General features: G+C 33.0%; 2 protein-coding genes across 4 annotated transcripts in view; both read right to left on the bottom strand.

Moving 5' to 3' along the window:
- LOC6039338 (SET and MYND domain-containing protein 4) overlaps positions 1 to 8,163 on the bottom strand; it is a 36,713-nt gene extending 28,550 nt beyond the window's left edge. Inside the window, exon 1 of the mRNA XM_001848910.2 lies at positions 7,411 to 8,163. Within this exon, the coding sequence (XP_001848962.2) occupies positions 7,411 to 7,978 (568 nt within the window). The 5' untranslated portion in view covers positions 7,979 to 8,163. The remainder of the gene's footprint in view (positions 1 to 7,410) is intronic.
- A 5,509-nt stretch (positions 8,164 to 13,672) lies between these two features.
- The window catches only part of LOC6039340 (adenylate cyclase type 6), a 282,888-nt gene continuing 278,837 nt past the window's right edge, over positions 13,673 to 17,723 (bottom strand). For all 3 annotated transcript variants that reach the window (XM_038260275.1, XM_038260272.1, XM_038260274.1), the window contains one exon: positions 13,673 to 15,282. In XM_038260275.1, the coding sequence (XP_038116203.1) occupies positions 15,026 to 15,282 (257 nt within the window). In that variant the 3' untranslated portion in view covers positions 13,673 to 15,025. The remainder of the gene's footprint in view (positions 15,283 to 17,723) is intronic.

The raw sequence follows: 17,723 nt of genomic DNA on the forward strand, positions 1-17,723 counted from the left end.
CTTAGGGTCCCATAAGTCCCTATTGAAATTTTTAAGATTTAGACAAGCACATCAAAAGTTATGCTTAAAAAACTGCTGCATATAAAATTCACAATTTGCTAAAAAAAGGTGTTTTTTGCATGGAAACCTGCCATATCATTTATTTTTGGAAAGGTTATGAAATGACCATTCTTGTGGTTTAGGAATTTTCTAGATCTGACTTACCTATCCAAAATTAGATCCATAAACCATGTTTACACTTTAGGGGGATTGAAATCACTCTATAAACGAGAGGAAGACACCAACCACCTAAAGGTGGAATAAGTAACATTTTTACATATAGGACGGACTCAATTAGAGCGGCAGCCTGCCCTTGATCGCATAAATGTCCCATATGCATTTTCATCCGTTTCATGCCGTTTAAATACGGGGTTTTCTTACATTTTTTGCAAAAAATGATGAAACTGTGGGTTGTTGTCATAATGAAGAGGGAGGTGAAATTTCGATGAAAATCGAGATTCTTGCTTGTTTTCTTCTATTTTTCTCCTTCGAAACCGACTGCTTTATCGACTTTATTTTGCTGGGCGAGATAGGACGCTGTCTATTTTTAGACGATGACTCAGCACTTTTCCACTCTTGCACTTAAAAAAAACCAGATGGCAGCACGATGTAACGCCACGTCCCTATGATCATTTTTCAGGTAGGCATTCAACAATGACCACAAAAGCAATATAAGAGACGAAGGTTTTAGAAAACACAATGTTGTATTCGTCAGAGATTAGGCATTACCTTTTTTATTCATTTGAATAAGATTATTATAACATCAGCTCTATTTTTATTTATTTTTCGATATTTTATTCATTTGAAAATCTGATATTATTTCGTATTTCATGGAGTCGTTTTTGTACATTTATCGATAACTTATTCTGATTTTCATCTGTTTCTACGTTCGGGTCGGGTGGACAATAAGGTTTAATAACAGTACTTGTTACAGTGACAAAATTTGTTATTGAGATATCATTAATTTCGTTACTCTCTAGCATAAACAATTTACGGAAAATCATACCTGCAATCAGCAATGTCATAAATCCACCTAGCAGAATCATTACAATAGTAAAAGTCATAGGGATAACAAATCTTGCCACGACAAATCTGTTATAAACTGTACAGTTTTCCATTTGCTCATAACGCCCCTCAATATAATTTTTAACAACCACATTTCCAAGATGTCTCCAACCATTTCCACGCTCGACAGCACCCCATATCGACAAACCAAAATCAACCTGCCTGTACAAGAAATTATCAATTCTCCACGTAGTTTTCCAATCATAACTTGCATTATATTCTGCATCAATCGATTTACTCATATGTTCTTCGGGACAGCATTCCCTAACCTCGAAAGTTATAACCTTTAGCTTGCAGTGCATTTCCAAATATCGACATATATCGAATAAATTTGGGTCCAGCATTTTCGAGTTTCTCAGGTTAAACGGATTATGGCCACTGTCGTCCGGTTTCATGAACATTATGTTGCCATGAACGAGCGTTCCTGGGCGGCAAGTGGAAAGTCTACGATATTGCAGATGCAGGTGATCTGGAAAAGACTTGTTCGTAAATATTGTCGCTATAGGCGAGCAGAGTATTGACCAAACGAGAGCGACTAGAAGAGTCATGGTGGTTTTCGATTCTAGTGACAGACTGGGATCGGATATTCAATGGATGGATCATTTAAAGCGCAATCGTCGTTTGGAATAATGGTTTAATGTCGATCAAACCAAATTACCTTGGTAACATTAGCTAAAAAGAAAGTCATTTCATTCGCGTTTTGAATGCGAATAATGAATGTTTCTGGGAAATGGAAAAATATTACAAAAGCATAACAACAATGTTAGACTATTTAAAAAAAACTGTTTCAGTATTGATTTCTAGAACGCAACAATTTTAAAAGAAGAACTCATCAAATTACTCCGGTTGATGTGTTCCATTAGGAAATCGTCGCCGTCATGCTAACTTGTCGTACGTGCATTTTGTGCCAAATTGTGCTAAGAATGCCATTTTATGCAGCTCACAATGCATCACCGTTTGACCTTCACAGATCCTCAAAAATCTATTTCAATCCTAAGATATTCGTTAAAACATTTTTGTCACTTTTCATATGGAAAAAATGTCAATCTAGTCTTGCTATCTTGACACATCCAGAACATTGCTGTAACTGCGACAACTGGCTTTCAGGGATTTCAGGTCTAAACACGCTAAACATACGTACATTCCATACCTTTTCAATTATAACTCGGGACTCTACACGGAGAAAAAAGAGTTCCCAAAATCGTGAACAACCGTTCATGAAATTGGGAACCGTGATACGATTTTGAAAAACGTACCATGGCATATGAACACTTTGTTTGTGGTTCCCATTTTCACGAACGCTTGTTAACGATTTTGGAAACTCTTTTTTCTCCGCGTAGCATTCAAAAGTTCTACTAAACTTCGGGGCAATGCACAGAACGGTCAGCCAAACAAAACGTATTTATTATTGTTTACATTGCGTACTGTCGTTTTCGTTTATTCAAATTCAAACATTAAAACGTTTTTTTTTTTCTCGGAACGTACGATACATTATACTGAGCTCTCAGAGATTTCGGCCATTCGATTTTTTTTTTGTATTTTCCAATCCGACTGAAACTTTTTTGGTGCCTTCGGTATGTCCAAAGAAGCCATTTTGCATCATTAGGTTGTCTATATAATTTTCCATACAAATTTGGCAGCTGTTCATACAAAAATGATATGTGAAAATTTAAATATCTGTATCTTTTGAAGGAATTTTTGATCGATTTGGTATCTTCAGCAAAGATTTAGGTTTGGATATGGACTACACTGAAAAAAAAAAAATGGTAGGGGAGCTATACCCTTTTTCAGCCTATTTCTATTATCGGCCTATCAGCACTTTGTTAATGAATTACGGCTTTCAAAATGTGTTTTTGACTGTTCCAAAGATATAAATAGCTCGAATTAAAGTGAGCAAGCAACTCTCCATTGTTGAAATATCTGTAAATGTTGATTTAATAGCGGAAAACGGCAAAGTGATGAGAATTGATCGAACGGCTTAGAGTGATTAAAATGGGTACGTGGAAAAAATGAGTGATTTTTAATTTATTTTTTTGTCACTAAAACTTAATTTGCAAAAAAACACCATTTTAATTTTTTTTTTCATTTCCTGATAAGTTTTAGCGGACATAAAATGCCAACTTTTCAAAAATTTCCAGAATGGGCAAAAAACCATTGACCGAGTTATGATTTTTTGAATCAATACATTTTTTTTCAAAAAATCGAAAAATTGGTCGCAAAAATTTTTCAATTTCATTTTTCGATGTAAAATCGAATATGCAATCAAAAAGTACCTACTATAGTGAAATTTTGATAAAGTGCACCGTTTTCAAGTAATAGCCATTTTTAGGTGACTTTTTGGAAAATAGTCCCAGTTTTTAATTTTTTGCCTTCCTCACCTCAATGAGGAAAGGCTATAAAATCACTCGAAAAATGAACTTCTTTATTAGACCTCGTAGACCCACCTTCACGTATACCTATCGACTCAGAATCAAATTCTGAACAAATGTCTGTGTGTGTGGTGGGATGTTGATCAAAAAAAATTGCACTGGATTATCTCGGCACTGGCTGAACCGATTTCAACCGTTTTGGTCTCATTCGATCCGTCTTGGGGTCCCACAAGACCCTAGTTAATATTATGAAGTTTAGTAAAGTACTTCAAAAGTTATGCTTAAAAAACGATTTCAAATGAAGTCCGGAAGATTGTAAAAAGGGTGGTTTTTGTAAGAAAACCCGTCATGCTATACATTTTAAAAAAGGTATTTAAAAGACCTTTTCAACGAGCCCAAAACGTTGAAGATCTGAAAATCCTATCAATAGTTATAAGCACTTAAGTGTTATTTATGCACTTTTTTAGGCCGGATCTCAGATATTTTGATAAAAATAAGTCTTATTTATACTCTTTTTTGAGGCCCTACACTACTTTCTGGAGTTTTTTTGAAAAGGCCCAATAAACCAAATTTCCATTTTTTGCTTTTTGGGTGTTTTTGAAACCGCTTTGAGTCAGGGGTATTAAAAAACACCCAAAAAGCAAAACTGAAAATTTGGTTTATTTGACCTTTTAAAAAAACTCCAGATTTACTTTATGAAAGTGGAAGGCACCACCCACCTAAAGGTGGATTAAACAACGTTTTTTAATTAGTGTTTCTCCAAAATTTGTGGATTTAATTCTCATTCAAACGATGAACTCCGCCTACTATGATATTTTTGAAGATGAAAACATTTTGCTGAAACATTAAACTAATATAAAATTTTAATGAAATGTATTGAAATTATTTTATAAGAATCATAAAAAGTCACTTTTTCGAAATTTGGATATATCTCTGCTTATATTGAGCCAAAATTGATACTTTTTTTTATGAGCAATTCTCTACGAAATCGGTCTTTTTTCTTCAATTTTAATTTTTGTATTTTTTAATCCGACTGAAACTTTTTTGGTGCCTTCGGTATGCCCAAAGAAGCCATTTTGCAACATTAGTTTGTCCATATAATTTTCCATACAAATTTGGCAGCTGTCCATACAAAAATGATGTATGAAAATTCAAAAATCTGTATCTTGAAGGAATTTTTGATCGACATGGATACGGACTACACTGGAAAAAATAATACACGGTAAAAAAATTTGGTGATTTTATTTAATTTTATCACTAAAACTTGATTTAAAAAACACTATTTTTATTTTTTTATTATGTTTTAGAGGACAAATGCCAACTTTTCAGAAATTTCCAGGTTGTGCAAAAATCATTGACCGAGTTATGAATTTTTAATCAATACTGATTTTTCAAAAATCGAAATTTTGGTCGTAAAATTTTTCAACTTCATTTTTCGATGTAAAATCAAATTTGCAATCAAGTACTTTAGTGAAATTTTGAAAGTGCACCGTTTTTTCGTTATAGCCATATTTAAGTGATTTTTTGAAAATAGTCGCAGTTTTTATTTTAAAATTAGCACATGTTTGCCCAGTTTTGAAAAAATATTTTTGAAAAGCTGAGAAAATTCTCTATATTTTGCTTCTTCGACTTTGTTGATACGACCTTTAGTTGCTGAGATATTGCAATGCAAAGGTTTAAAAACAGGAAAATTGATGATTTCTAAGTCTCACCCAAACAACCCACATTTTCTATCGTCAATATCTCAGCAACTAATGGTCCGATTTTCAATGTTAATATATGAAACAATTGTGAAATTTTCCGATCTTTTCGAAAAAAATATTTTCAAAATTTTCAAATCAAGACTAACATTTTAAAAGGGCGTAATATTGAATGTTTGGCCTTTTTGAAATGTTAGTCTTGATTTGAAAATTCCGAAAATATTTTTTTCGAGAAGATCGGAAAATTTCACAAATGTTTCATATATTAACATTGAAAATCGGATCATTAGTTGCTAAGATATTGACGATAGAAAATGGTGGGTTGTTTGGGTGAGACTTAGAAATCATCAATTTTCCTGTTTTTAAACCTTTGCATTGCAATATCTCAGCAACTAAAGGTCGTATCAACAAAGTCCGAAGAAGCAAAATATAGAGAATTTTCTCAGCTTTTCAAAATATTTTTTCAAAACTGGGCAAACATGTGCACTAATTTTAAAAATGAAAAACTGCGACTATTTTCAAAAAGTCACTTAAATATGGCTATAACTTGAAAACGGTGCACTTTATCAAAATTTCACTAAAGTACTTTTGATTGCAAATTTAATTTTACATCGAAAATGAAGTTGAAAATTTTTACGACCAAAATTTCGATTTTTGAAAAATCAGTATTGATTAAAATTCATAACTCGGTCAATGATTTTTGCACAACCTGGAAATTTCTGAAAAGTTGGCATTTTATGTCCTCAAACATATCAAAAATAAAAAAATTAAAAATAGTGTTTTTTTGTAAATCAAGTTTTAGTGACAAAAGTTAAATAAAAAATCACCAAATTTTTTACCGTGTATCATTTTTTCCAGTGTAGTCCGTATCCATACCTACAACTTTGCCGAAGACACCAAATCGATCAAAAATTCCTTCAAAAGATACAGATTTTTGAATTTTCATACATCATTTTTGTATGGACAGCTGCCAAATTTGTATGGAAAATTATATGGACAAACTAATGATGCAAAATGGCTTCTTTGGGCATACCGAAGGCACCAAAAAAGTTTCAGTCGGATTAAAAAATACAAAAAAAATCGAATGACCGAAATCCTAGAGAACTGCTCTTATGGAAACTGTTCAGAAAACTGTTCTCTACAATGTGGTTGATTCGAAAATGTTTTAAAATATTTTAGTGTTGTATGGCAGAGGATTGAAAAAAAAAAATGTTGGGAACCTTTTAGGTAATAAATAGCTTTTAAATGGAAAACTCTAAGTTTAGCAATGGGCTCGAATTTGTATCCAGGCAATCTGTTGCTTTATTTTTATGACAAATTGTACAAAGAAAAGAGTTTTATTCTATCGTTTTGAGGTTTCCAGCTTGGATGTTGGATTTATTTCAAAGAAAGCTAGAAATCTGGTAAATTTGGGTTGGAAACGTTTGATTTGGGGTCAAATATGTAATTTAGAGTCGCTTGAGGCACATTCATAAGACATTTGATGGATATGAACATGAACCCATCGATTTCCAATTTCTGAAGAAAAATCCTATAAAATTGAAATAAAATCTTCAAAAAAAAAGTTGCTCTAGACCCCTCTACGAAATATTTCACCGGACCCCGCAAAATGTCGGGAAAGAGCCCTTCTTTCATGTTGCTAAATATCAGACTTGCCGAATTTTTTATCTGAATGTTCTCGGAAAAATACACCGCAAGGAAAACAAAATCTAACTTTTTTCAGAAATTAGTTTCATTAAATTATTTTATAAATCAAATTTACAACTTAAACAACTCAAACTTACGTAGAATTTCTCAAGGACTCCGAATATGTCAAAAATGAGATCAAAAATAGCGTCGTGTTGGCCTACAGGGCAAAAGTTCACGGTGTAAACAGTTTGATATAGGAAAATCGTAAAACTATGAGAAAACTGCGATTGGCCAAAAAGTTAAAACGAGTGCTTCACCAGAAATGTAAGGAACTTTTTCTGTAACGGCAAAAACTCAATATCTACAAAAAAAGAGATTATAGCTTTTTATTTAAAATACATGCTAAACCCGACAAATTTCATTTTGTCTCTTTTTTGACGTTCTTAGCTTGTTTGCTTTTTCAGCCTCCTGTGATCAAAATGTGATATAACGTAACCATCCCATACATTCTGTCGATGTTCCGGAGTCAGATCCAGAGTCGATAAAAATGGTCGTTGTCACAGAAGAAATATCTCCTAAAACCCCTTAAAAAATCTCGCAATACTCACACGCATAGCACTTCGCAACCCGTCCGTAATACTCCCCACTTTCCTTCACCGGAAACCCGGCCTTCGCGGCCATCTGCAGATCCACCAGCGCCTTCTTCCCGTCCAGCGCCTTCAGCAGCACCTCGGCCCTCGTCCACAGCGCACAGGCCAGCGTCATGCCCTGGTCGATGTGGTCGTCCACGCCCCGCTCCGGCGCCCTCATCACGGCCTGACTGGCCAGAATCAGCGCCTGCTGGGTCTTTCCCTCGGCCAGCAGCTTCCGGGCCTGTTCGCGTCTCTGCCAGCTAAACTTGGCGTCCTTGCCGCGGAACACTGGCCGCACGTGCTCCAACGTCCCGAGCACCTCGAAGCAAACCGTCGGATCGTCGTAGATCAGCCGCAGCCGGGCCGCCTCGTCCCCGGGGGGAACCTGCTTCGCGAACACGTCCCGCAGCCAGTTGGCGCTTTTGCCGGTGAAGTTCTGCGCCACGGTTTGGTAAAACTCGTCGAAGAAGCCTTCGCTGGCCGATTGGAGCGTTTTGGCGCTGCACAACGACGTAAAAAGCGGATCGTTGTCCATGGTGGCCATTTTTTGTTTTAGATTGTTTCTGAAGGAAATTCACCAAATTTTCACGACACGAGCACCGAAGTTACCGAATCGTACGTACTAGTGGAGCGCTAAAATTAGACTAGAATGAAGCCAAAGGGGGAACCGAATCTCGGTGCTTGCATTTCTCCGACGGTGGTTCAAGAGATTTGGGAGAGGCCGGTTTGTTTACTACGTGGTTTACTACTAGTCTGTGGACCACGAGACTTTGAGTCATCATCGCCGGTTGGAGACAGAGGGCATGCGTGAGGTTCTCTCAAGCAGATGCGCGCGCATCTCAACTACTCTGAGATCGCTGTGATCAGTTACTGCCCATGTTCGCAAAAATGTCCAATATGCATTTGTATCACTTTTGTGTTCTTAATGCAGTTTGGTTCCATAGAAATCCAGTTTTTTTCGCAAAAACTTAACAAGTAACTTTATGTGTGGGACAAACTTGCAATAATATAACACCGCCATAATATCAATCGCACTCCTTATTGAACTTTTGTTCTTTAAAAGGGAACACGATTGGCATTTATGTTTCATTTAAATGTACATTAAAATTAATTCAACAAATTACAAAAAATACTAAAGCAAAACATGAAAACTAGCTGACAATTACAAAATTGATGACAAATGTTCTTTCAGATGATATTTTAATCTGCTTTTGAACGAGGTCAACTCTGCTAGGTTCAACTATCAACATAACTTTACCATTCTGCCTTTAGATTTCATCAATGTATTGAGCCTTTTGGAAAAAAGGCTTGCAATTAAATCATTAAGTGAGCAATTCTTTACTAAAAAAAAAAACGGAAATTGATTTTATTTGTATTTTTTTATTTGGCTCAAACCTTCCCATTGACCAAAGTGGCCACTTCGTGTCATTGATTCTTATATACAAGGCCCCACATTTGGCAGCTGTACGTGCAAAAATGGTACGTAAACATTAAAAAAAACCTTTTCTTATGAAGGAATTTTTTTTATCGTTTAGGTGTCCTGGGCAAAGTTACTCTAAAAAATCAACCAAATTCCAAAATCCGCATTTTTTAATTTTTTTATACGTTTTAGGGGACAAAACCCAAAACTAAAAAAAGTTAGAATTTAACTCGAAAAAAATATTTGACTTGGTTTGACTTCAGTTTTGCCTTCCTCACCTCATTGAGGAAAGGCTATAAAATCACTCGAAAAATAAACTTCCTGATTTGACCTAATAGACCCACCTTCACGTATACATATCGACTCAGAATCAAATTCTGAGCAAATGTTTGTGTGTGTGGGGTGTTGATACTTCAAAAGTTATGCTAAAACCGATTTTAGCAACAGTCCGGAAGATTTAAAAAGGGTGATTTTTGTAAGTTAACCCAACATGTTATACATTTTTCGAAAATTATTTAGGTAATTCTTATGGTTAGTAAAATTTCACGATTTCGCGGACAGCGTGAAATCCGTAAAATTTAGCTTTTTCCGCGAAATCCCGTGAAATTTTATGTTTGTGTGAAACCGGAACGATTTTTCTCAAAATAATTTATCAAACTCAAATAGGAATACAAATAATCTTATAAAATACTGAAGAATTGAGCGAGAGAATACCCTTATCAAAATAATAATAAAGGGAAAGTAATTTTTTACGATTTCGTGAATTGCGTGAAATTCGTGTGAATTTCCTCAAATATATTTTTTTTTCAAATACAACGTAATACATATTTCAATTATAAAGACTATTTAAGAAAATTTCATAAGTTTTCAATTTTGAAGAATTGTTCATATTTCTAGTTTTTTAAGTAACTAATTAAGGTAAATAATATTTTCATTCACGGAGAAAAAAGAGTTCCCAAAATCGTGAACAAGCGTTCATGAAAATGGGAACCACAAACAAAGTGTTCAAATTCCATGGTACGTTTTTGGAAATCGTACCATGAGATTTGAACACTTTGTACGTGGTTCCCATTTTCGTGATCGCTTGTTCACGATTTTTGGAACTCTTTTTTCTCCGTGTTCGCTGTAATAAAATTTTTTTATTCAAAGGTAAACTTTCAAAAGAAATTGAAAGAAGCTAGCTTTTTTTTCTTTAAATAACATGAAGATTTTTATTTCTTTAAAATCACCTTTTAAAATAATTTAGATCTTTTTTCGTGTAACGATATTTGATTATTGGGTGGGTTGGGTGGATGATTTCTTTGAAAGTTTAAAAAAATCTTAAATTTCGATTTCGTTACAAATAATACTAGTTTTGCCTATTTGTTTTAAAATTGAAATTGTGAAAAGGGAGATGAAAAACTTAAAAAATATTTTTATTGTGCTAAATGTCGTTGACAATTCAAATTATTTTACTTATTTTGGCTGGACAAGATTGTAAAATCTTGCTTTGATATGAATTAAATCAAAATGTAAAATGATAAAACAGATGCAAATCTGAGAAAACTTTTTAGCTTAATTAGTTTGATATTAAAAAAAAAAACAGTTCAATAAATGAGAACCCTGTATTTTGTTTCAAAATATAAATAGAGACCATCCATGAACCAGGTGGAAACTTTTTTTGAAAATTAGGAGATTTTTTTTTCGTGTCACGTTCAAATTTAGTAATGATTTTTTTTTTATTGAAGAAAAATACATAATGAGGCATTAAAAGTAGTTTCTGTCTAATCTAATCTAGTTTCTGTGATTAAAACATAAGATTTTCAGAGTTATTTTAACATTTTTCATGTTCCGCGAAATTTGCGTGAAATTTGGTGCTCTTAAATTGAGATCCCCGTGAGCGTGAAAAATCACTAAGGTTTCATCCATAAAGTACGTCACGCTAAAATCAGCCAAAATTTACCCCCCCCCCCCTCCCCCTTTGCCACGCTTTCCCTATACTTATAACACGCAATGTCACACTTTCTCAGACCCCCCTCCCTCCCTAGAGCGTGACATACTTTATGGATGACGCCTAAGCCTAGTAATTCTCAACCAACTCACACGAAATCGGGAAAAGTTGCCCCGACCCCTCTTCGATTTGCGTGAAACTTTGTCCTAAGGGGTAACTTTTGTCCCTGATCACGAATCCGAGGTCCGTTTTATGATACCTCGTGACGGAGGGGCGGTACGACCCCATTCATTTTTGAACATACGAAAAAAGAGGAGCAGTTTTCTACGGAATCGGTCTTTTATTCTTTAATTTTATTTTTTGTACCTATATTTTAATCGAGCCGAAACTTTTTTGGTACCTTCGGTATGCCCAAATTAACCATTTTGCATCACTAGTTCGTTCATATAATTTTCCATACAAATTTGGCAGCTGTCCATGCAAAAATGATATGTGAAAATTCAAAAATCTGTATCTTTTGGAGGAATTTTTTGATCGATTTTGTGTCTTAGGCAAAGTTGTAGGTATGGATATGGCCTACCCTGAAAAACATGCTACACGGTAAAAAAATAGATGATTTTTAATTTAACTAAACTTGTCACTAAAACTTGATTTCAAAAAACATTTTTTTTTTCTGACATGTTTTAGTGGACATCAAATGCCAACTTTTCAGAAATTTTTGGAATGGGCGACAAATTTCTGACCAAGTTATGATTTTTTGAATCAATAAAGATTTTTTCAAAAAAATCGAAATATTGGTCGCAAAAATTCTTCAACTTCTTTTTTCGATGCAAAAACGAATTTGCAATCAAAAAGTACTTTAGCGAAATTTTGATAAAGAGCACCGATTGCAAGTCATAGCCATTTTTAGGTAACTTTTTTCAAAAAAGTTGCAATTATTCATTTCTTAAAATAAGTGCTCATGTTTGCTCACTTTTGAAAAAAATTATTTTTGGTTAGCTGAGAAAATTCTCTATATAATTCTCTAAGTCTCACCCAAACAATCCACCATTTTCTTACGTCGATATCTCAGCAATTAATGGTCCGATTTACACTGTTAAAATATGAAACATTCGTGAAATTTTCCGATCATTTCGAAAACAATATTTTCAAAAAAACATTAATCATGACTATCATTTCAAAAGGGCGTAATATTGAATGTTTGGCCCTTTTGAAATGATAGTCTTGATTAATGTTTTTTGAAAATATTGTTTTCGAAATGATCGGAAAATTTCAAGAATGTTTCATAATTTAACAGTGTAAATCGGACCATTAGTTGCTGACATATCGACGTTAGAAAATGGTGGGTTGTTTGGGTGAGACTTAGAAAACATGAATTTTCCTGTTTTTTTTAAACTTTGCATGGCAATATCTCAGTAACTAAGGGTCGTATCAACAAAGTTCAAAAAAGCAAAATATAGAGAATTTTCTAAGCTAATCAGCACTTATTTTAAGAAATTAATAACTGCGACTTTAATAAAAAAGTTACCTAAAAATGGCTGTAACTTGCAACCAACTTAGTTACCTAAAAATGGCTTAACTTACAATTAAAAATATAAGAAGTGCATTATAACAATAAAAACATTTTTTTGATGTTGAATTTTAGATAACTCCAACTCCGACTCCGGGTTATCACAAATTTTCGGCTCCGACTTCAGCTCATAAAAACTTAGCCGACTCCGTCTCCAGTTGTTCGAGTTTTGACGACTCCGACTCCAGGTCCCCTTAACGACCTGACTCCACTGACTCCGGCTCCGACTCCGACTCCACAGTCCTGTTTCTAGACAATTTTATTGGATATTTTCAGAACTTTTAGAAACAAATATTTTCAGGAAATGATAATTATGGACACTATTTTTAAAAATCGAAAGACGAGAATTTTTCAGTACAAATTTAAGTTGAAGTGGCTGTGCAATGAAATCTTTTTTTTTTGCTATGAAATTGGTGCAAGAAATCTACTTTCTAAAAAACAGTCTTTTCAAAAAAAAATTAATTATTACTCGGGTGCACAAAAGTTCCGGTTTTCTGTCCCCGATATCATATAAAAAACAAAAATTAATGCAAAAGTATTTTGGAAAATTTATTTTTTGTGATACAAGATACCTTTAAAATACGCAAAAAAAAAAATCCGTGTACATATTTTTGTCCTCATCAATACAACTTTGCCGAAGACTCCAAATATCAGAAAATTCCTTCCAAAGTTACAGCTTTCAGAACATTTACGCTTCCAAAATTATATGGAGTCTTATATGCAGCGATGGAATAATCATCATCAAAAGAAAATCTTTGGACGTTCATCAAGAGAAAAAATCCAAAAGGAGCATGGCTCTCCTCTCTCGCGCACGAAAGATCGGTAAAAGGAATCTAAAAAAATCATCATCTTGATTATTCTGCGGAACATCTTTTTCACTACTACACATGCATGTGGTACGTCACAGGTCGAAAAATGAACTGTCACTTTTTGTAGTTGGGCAATTAGTGTAAACAAAGCGAAATAAATAATTTTAAGTGATGATAACAAGGGAAATCACAAAAAATCATCCACAGATTGATTTTTTGGAGAAGTTCGGGAGCGATTTTCTTTTGCGTGATTTTCCTCCTCTCTCTTTCGCGGGTGAAGAAAGTTCGCAAGCGAAAATGTTTTTTTTGCGATTATTCCATCCCTGCTTATATGGGTGAAACAATGACGCAGCATGGCTTCTTTGGTCATAGAGAATGACCCCACCCTAAGTTAAGCAACATCTTAGAAACAGTAGAATAAATACGCAAGGGATTGTGATATCAATAAACCGGTCCCAATTTTTTGTACTGTTTGTGTCTTCATTGTAGTTTTATTTAAATAGCTTTCGTTTTTTTTGCTGTCCTGCCTCATTCCTCCACGAAGAATGTATCATCCATCAACGGTGTTAAATATATATAGCATTATAATTACTTGTAGCAATTTGATTCTCTTTGGCTCTGATGCCTTTCTTTGTTATTTTTTCTCTTTTTTAAATTCCATCTAAACACAATTCCCAACAGTTATTAAACTTTCCTCTTTCGTTTTTCTCTCTCTCTCTCTCTCTCTCTCTCTCTCTCTCTCTCATCAATCTTTATCATTTTTGGTCTCCCAGCCTGCTGTGAATCGCTTTTCTTTCACTTTGCAGGGGTTATGCTTTTGATTAGTTTCAAATCCAATGTGTTTGATAAAGTTTCCCATCCAGCACGTTGCTTGAGCATTTAGAGTTAAAGATAACTTCCGTTCCACACCGGCAAATCGAGACTGCCAAAATGATTCGCCTCTTCATTTAGTGGGGCCATCTCTCGGGGATAAAAACAAACAGCTCGAAACGTCAAGGGCAGATGAACTGGGGTGAAACTTTTTCGTTTATCTCGTTTTGATTATAATCTTGCAGAGCTGGCTGCTTTTTTATGGTTTGTTCTTTTTTTGTGGAAAATTTGCCGAATGCTTTATCATAATTGACAGCCTCATGGTTTTTGACGTTTTTGTTTGTTTGTTTGTTTGTTTGTTTGTTGTTTGATGGCCTTCATGTTTAGGTTAGGTCATAGCCTGCTAAGATTAAATTTTGATTTGTGATATTTTCTGTGTGATTTTTTGGTGATTTTTTTTATTAAACACAAAGGTTGCTACGATGCGTTTGGATGGGGTTAAAGCTAACAGATTTCTATAAAGGACTAAATCAGTCATTTGTTGGGGTTGGACCTTTGGTCTTAAACATTAAGGTTAGTGCTTCATTGATGCTAGGTTCATTCGAGACAGTGCCTTAGATGTAATTTGTTGAAATAATGTAAAGTTTCAAAAACTATTTGAAATAAATTCAAACACACGAAAAGCAATTACAAATTCGTCGTTGGAAATTCTGCTCATCAATTGCAACTTTTAAATTTTCGAAGCATATTGTCACGTGCTAGAACGAATTCATTAAAGTCATAGACTTTTTTTTTTGTTTTAATTAGCTCACTAACATTTTATCATTTTACCAATATTTACGGACTATTTTGTCACTCACTGTTTCGAATGCTACAATTGTACACATTTCTACTACATTAGCTACCATATAAAAATCAACACACTCGTGATATGTCTGAGAATACTTTCGATTTCGTAGGAATTGTTCGTGGTTAAAAAAAAAGTAAGTCGCAGGCTAACTAAGTTCAAAGTTAAGTTAAAAAAAATCAAAACAAAAATACTCACGACCTCCTTAGTTCTGCTCCTTGGCGATGCCCGGCATCAGGTACGTGACCATGGTGCCCTTCCCCTTCACGTTGATCGTCCCCCGGCAGGTCAGGTTGTAGGCGCGATCCTTGACGATCTCGTACACGTCCTCCGTCACCTGGACGTGGTCCATCACGCCGGTCGAGTCCATCCGGGAGGCCACGTTGACGGCGTTGCCCCAGATGTCGTACTGGGGCTTGCGCGTGCCGATCACCCCCGCGACCACCGGGCCGATGTTGATGCCTGCGGAGAGGATTTTTGTAATTTTTGCAATTTTTGTAATTTTTGTAATTTTTGTAATTTTTGTAATTTTTGTAATTTTTGTAATTTTTGTAATTTTTGTAATTTTTGTAATTTTTGTAATTTTTGTAATTTTTGTAATTTTTGCAATTTTTGTAATTTTTGTAATTTTTGTAATTTTTGTAATTTTTGTAATTTTTGTAATTTTTGTAATTTTTGTAATTTTTGTAATTTTTGTAATTTTTGTAATTTTTGTAATTTTTGTAATTTTTGTAATTTTTGTAATTTTTGTAATTTTTGTAATTTTGTAATTTTTGTAATTTTGTAATTTTTGTAATTTTGTAATTTTTGTAATTTTTGTAATTTTGTAATTTTTGTAATTTTGTAATTTTTGTAATTTTGTAATTGTAATTTTGTAATTTTTGTAATTTTTGTAATTTTGTAATTTTGTAATTTTGTAATTTTTGTAATTTTTGTAAATTTTGTGATTTTGTAATTTTTGTAATTTTTGTAATTTTGTAATTTTGTAATTTTTGTAATTTTTGTAATTTTTGTAATTTTTGTAATTTTGTAATTTTGTAATTTTTGTAAATTTTGTAATTTTTGTAAATTTTGTAATTTTTGTAATTTTTGTAATTTTGTAATTTTTGTAATTTTTGTAATTTTTGTAATTTTTGTAATTTTTGTAATTTTTGTAATTTTTGTAATTTTTGTAATTTTTGTAATTTTTGTAATTTTTGTAATTTTTGTAATTTTTGTAATTTTTGTAATTTTTGTAATTTTTGTATTTTTGTAATTTTTGTAATTTTTGTAATTTTTGTAATTTTGTAATTTTGTAATTTTGTAATTTTGTAATTTTTGTAATTTTTGTAATTTTTGTAATTTTTGTAATTTTTGTAATTTTTGTAATTTTTGTAATTTTTATAATTTTTGTAATTTTTGTAATTTTTGAAATTTCTGTAAATTTTGTAATTTTTGTAATTTTTGAAATTTCTGTAAATTTTGTCCCGATTTTGTCTAATTTTTGTCTCACTTTTGTCTCGTTTTTGTCTTTTTTTTTGTCTCATTTTTGTCTCATTTTTGTCTCATTTTTGTCTCATTTTTGTCTCATTTTTGTCTCATTTTTGTCTCATTTTTGTCTAATTTTTGTCTAATTTTTGTCTAATTTTTGTCTAATTTTTGTCTCATTTTTGTAACATTGTTGTCTCATTTTTGTCTTATTGTTGTCTCGTTTTTGTCTCGTTTCTGTATCATTTTTGTCTCATTTTTGTCTTTTTTTTGTCTCGTTTTTGTCTTTTTTTGTCTTATTTTTGTCCCATTTTATCTAATTTTTGTCTCATTTTTGTCTTATTTTGTCTTATTTTTCTCATTTTTGTCTCATTTTTATCTAATTTCTGTCTCTTTTTTGTCTTATTTTGTCTCATTTTTGTCTCAATTTTGTCTAATTTTTGTCTAAGTTTTGTCTGATTGTTGTCTCGTTTTTGTCTCATTTTTGTCTTATTTTTGTCTTATTATTTGTCTCGTTTTTGTCTTATTTTTCTCTTATTTTTAACCCATTTTTGTCTCATTTTTTGCCTTTCTTACTAAAGAAAGGTACAGGGTTTGCTTTTGGCTCCGACTCCAAATCAAGCTTCGTTCTCAAATCGTTTCTCGAGAAATATTCATTCGAAAAATCCACAAAAAATCATAGACGATCGATTTTCGACACCATATCGTTTTTCTCATTTTTGTCTGAGTTTTTCTAATTTTTCTCATTTTTGTCTCATTTTTATCCCATTTCTGTCTCATTTTTATCTTATTTTTTCTCATTTTTGTCTCAATGTTGTCTCATTTTTTGTCTCATTTTTGTCTCATTTTTGTCTCATTTTTGTCACATTGTTGTCTCAGTTTTGTCTTATTTTGTGTCATTTTTGTCTCAATTTTGTCTAATTTTTGTCTCAGTTTTGTCTAATTGTTTGCTCGTTTTTGTCTCATTTTTGTTTCACTTTTGTCTTATTATTTGTCTCGTTTTTGTCTTATTTTTCTCTTATTTTTAACCCATTTTGTCTCATTTTTTGCCTTTCTTACTAAAGAAAGGTACAGGGTTTGCTTTTGGCTCCGACTCCAAATCAAGCTTCGTTCTCAAATCGTTTCTCGAGAAATATTCATTCGAAACATCCGCAAAAAATCAGGGACGATCGATTTTCGACGCCCGATCGTTTTTCTCATTTTTGTCGATTTTTTCTCATTTTTTCTCATTTTTGTCTCATTTTTATGTCATTTATGTCTCATTTTTGTCACATTGTTTTCTCAGTTTTGTCTTATGTTGTCTCATTTTTGTTCTCAATGCTGTCTCATTTTTGTCTCATTTTTGTCACATTGTTGTCTCAGTTTTGTCTTATTGTAGTCTCGTTTTTGTCTCATTTTTGTCATTTATGTCTCATTTTTGTCACATTGTTTTCTCA

Source organism: Culex quinquefasciatus, chromosome 3 (genome assembly GCF_015732765.1).
Source record: "Culex quinquefasciatus strain JHB chromosome 3, VPISU_Cqui_1.0_pri_paternal, whole genome shotgun sequence".
Lineage (NCBI taxonomy): Eukaryota > Metazoa > Arthropoda > Insecta > Diptera > Culicidae > Culex > Culex quinquefasciatus.